General features: G+C 55.5%; 2 protein-coding genes across 2 annotated transcripts in view; both read left to right on the top strand.

Annotated features, from left to right (window-relative positions):
• PPTG_23933 (hypothetical protein) overlaps nt 1-2,098 on the top strand; it is a gene marked incomplete at both ends in the record, with an annotated part of 4,019 nt that extends 1,921 nt beyond the window's left edge. Inside the window, one exon of the mRNA XM_008914017.1 lies at nt 59-2,098. Coding sequence (XP_008912265.1) covers nt 59-2,098 — 2,040 coding nt within the window. The remainder of the gene's footprint in view (nt 1-58) is intronic.
• A 345-nt stretch (nt 2,099-2,443) lies between these two features.
• PPTG_23932 (hypothetical protein) lies at nt 2,444-3,016 on the top strand (the record flags this gene model as incomplete). The annotated part of the gene is made up of 2 exons (XM_008914016.1): nt 2,444-2,456; nt 2,847-3,016. The coding sequence occupies 2 exons, from the start codon at nt 2,444-2,446 to the stop codon at nt 3,014-3,016; spliced, it is 183 nt and encodes a 60-aa protein (XP_008912264.1).
• Nucleotides 3,017-3,501: the final 485 nt, after the last annotated feature.

Raw genomic sequence — 3,501 nt, 5'->3', positions numbered from 1 at the left:
CCCTGCGACTCTGACGCCGGGGACCGAAACACCGTCTACTGCGACGCCATCCACGGAGACCCCGTCTACCGCGACCCCGTCAACGGAGACGCCTGCTACGGACGAGCCATCCAAGACGGACGAACCGAGCAAGACGAAGGAACCGGACACCTCGTCGGGCTCGTCCGATGAGCCCACCGAGTCACCGGCCCCTGTGACGGCCTCGCCCGACGAGACTGAGTCTCCTGCTCCCGTGACGAAGACACCGACGGCTACCAAGTCGCCCATTGCCATCGAGACGAACTCGGGCAGTGAGGACGAACAGGACGCGTCGGAGATGAAGGATCAGACGCAGTCAGACGTCATCATGTACAACGCTTCTGCCACGCCGATCACGGCCACGGCCAAGAGCGGTTCGTACGACCCGTTCGCCATCCCGGACGACGAGACGGAGACGGAGAAGCCGGTTGTGCTGAACATTGCCGGCGATACGGGCAAAACCGGCTCGGAGGACATGGTGACGTACGTCCGAGGGAAGACGGCCACGACGGGCAGTGCGGCTGCCAACAACGCCAACGTGATAGGTGGACGGAACACGTACGTGGACACGGAGGACAGCGACGTGCTGTCTGCATCTGCCGCGGCCTTCCACGAGTTCCTACGCTACGCATCCGTGGCGTTCGCCGGTATCTCTGTGGCTCTGTTGCTTTTCTTCCACTTCGTCTCCTTGGATGCCAACCTGCTGTGGGTCAACGCTGCGTGGAGTCCCAATACGTGGGAGTTCCTCTTCTACGTTGGCTACTTGCAGCAGATGCAGGCCACGTCGGAGCTCACACTACTCAAGACACCGTACTTCTTGTGGGACTACACAGACTCGTTCGCCTGGAGTAACTTCTTGATCCAAGACACTACTTCAAGCGACACTGGAGCTCGTCGTCTCGACACGATCGTACTGGGTGGACTGGTATCGTACGCCGACCGTATCGGCATCTCTGAGGAGAGTATCCTGAACCAAGGTGCCACTGGTTTTGCCGTGATCATGGGAATCCTTCTGGTTATCTTCCTGGTGCTGGCGATGCTCGCTAAGCGCAAGGCTGAACGCGCACTGGACGAGTCGTCCGACCTGAACAGCTACACGTCCGGCGTGCACCGGCTCCGTAGCGTGTCCATCCGTGCGCTCGGCCTGTGCGTACTGGTCTGGTACTTCGCACTGTTCCCGTTGAGTTTGCTAGCGTCGTTCGAGATCTCCATGGAGGTACAGTCGTCGACCGTCGCGGACTCCCTTGTGGTCGCTATCATCGCCCTGGTCCTGGTCTGTTTCGGTGTATTGGCCGTCGCGGGCCGTGTGATCATGCACAAAACCAAGGACGAGCTGGAACAGTTCGAGAACCTGGCCACGTGGGGATCTCTGTACTGCGAGTACACGTACCGTAGCCGCATGTTCTTCGTGATTGACGTCGTGGTACAGATCACGACTGGTATCCTGGTCGGCTGCGTGTCGGGCGACCCGACGCAACTCATTGTGGTCATGGGCATCCAGGCGCTGTACCTCGCGTGCGTGTTCATCATGTCGCCGTTCGCAGACCAAATGGTGCTTCGCATCACGTACGTGCTGGGTCTTCTCAAGATCCTGAACTTCGGACTGGCGTTCGCCTTCCTCAACTCCAACACCATGTCGGCCACGGCCCGTACCCGCGTGGCTCAGGCGTACATCGGCATCAACTCGATCGTGATTCTGGTCTGGTTCGTACGCCAGCTCATCGTCTTCAGCACGTACATCCGCGCGTGGATGGTGCGTTCGAACGACGACTCCCGTCGCAGCGACTCGGTCATCAAGTACGACCCGCAGACGGACACGGAGTCGGAGCTGTGGGCCAGCCAGTTCACTGCCAACGGCATGAACAACAGCCGACTCAACAACAGCAGACTTGGCCAGTCTTCGAACGGCGCCACGTTGTCGCTGCCGGTGGGTTCGTCGATGCAGTCGATGCAGCCGTCGTACCAGAGCTCCACCACGTCGTACGGCCAGGCGTCGTCACAGCAGTCGATGGCGCCGTCGTTCGGCTCGGACGTGCAGTATCAGCAACAATTGGCTCGCAAATACGAGATCGGCTTCTAACGAGGACGTTGAGAGCAAAGAGAGCTCTACGTACTTGCGGCAGCAACAGCAAACAAGTAGCTTTTTTGACGATTCTTTTTTGATTTTCTGCCCTTACGAGGAATATAAAGACAATGGTAATAGCGTTTTTGCGCTTCATCGTGTGTTTTGGCCAAGACTCATGCACTATGGGTAACGCTAGAGCTGTCTCCCCTTTCTTACTGCACTAACAACACCTACATGTACGACATGTCCAAAACATTTCATTGAACATCGCTGCAAAAAGCACCTTCATGAGAATTTGAAGCTTGCAATTCGAAACCCGAAACCAGCTCGACATGTAATTCAAAAACTCAATTTCTGTAAATGCACGGTGACGGTACCAATTGCTTGACGGGTTTTGACCAGTCCCACAAAGAAAACGATTCTTGCGCCTGTTGAGCTGCTGTTTCGAGCAATGGGGATGACTACGGACCTTCCTCATGCCATCAAGCTCGCTTCGCTCTTTCTGATAGTTCAGTGGAGCTTCCGTTTCACAAAACGTGTTAACGGGGTCGACTGAGCTTCTTGATCGCATTTGGAACAGCAGTGACGTTTTCGCGAGCGCTACAGAGAATAATCGACACTGGACGTATCCGCACAGATCGTCACTACAGACAGTACCAGTTTTCACGCTATCATTGACGGAAGCTGTGCGTTTGAAGAACTTGAAAATGGTCGTGTGACTGACGGACAGATTCCAGGGATATATTGTGCGAGAACGTGGTAGTTGAAGCTGCTGGCGTCGGAGCCATCGAGGTTTTGCCATTCTTTCGCGAAAACGATAACGCCTCAGTGGATCCAGCTATTCGAGATACTGGTGTGCGACTTCAAGTTCAACGGACTGGTCAAGATGAACTCTCTGCCGTGGAGACTGGTCATGGGCGGATCGCGTGGTGACTGCGAACACACCGCAAGCAAAATGTCAATGGTGCAGACCTTGCTGTGGAGACGGCAGTGCTGAACGGTAACATCCCATTGGTAGAGTGGCTGTTGAGTAATGGCTCCAAGTGGCCAGCACGCCAACACAGCCCGCGAACAAGTACCTTGTCGCTGTAAGTGGGCAGTTAGACGTCTTGGAATGGTTGTTCGAGAAGAGGCCCCGGTGTTAGTGTCACTAACACTACTGGACTGCTAACTGTAGCTGCGGAACAAGGTCATCTTAATGTTGTGCAGTGGCTCATTACCAACGGGAGATCGCGGTTATTCAGGTACACACTAAACAAAGCTCACGGATTTGGGAGGAGAGGCAAGTTTGGCGATCCACACTGGTGCCGTGAATGGACATCTCGAGGTTGCGAAATATCTGCGTGCTCGTGCAGCCAGTCCAAGTGATTCCTTGCAGCGAGCGCAAGTTGGTTTTAAACAAGTACGGCAACTACAGG

Source organism: Phytophthora parasitica (genome assembly GCF_000247585.1).
Source record: "Phytophthora parasitica INRA-310 unplaced genomic scaffold supercont2.57, whole genome shotgun sequence".
NCBI classification, from domain to species: domain Eukaryota; phylum Oomycota; class Peronosporomycetes; order Peronosporales; family Peronosporaceae; genus Phytophthora; species Phytophthora nicotianae.
Note: the sequence above shows the minus strand (reverse complement) of the source record. Positions and strands in the feature narration are given on the sequence as shown.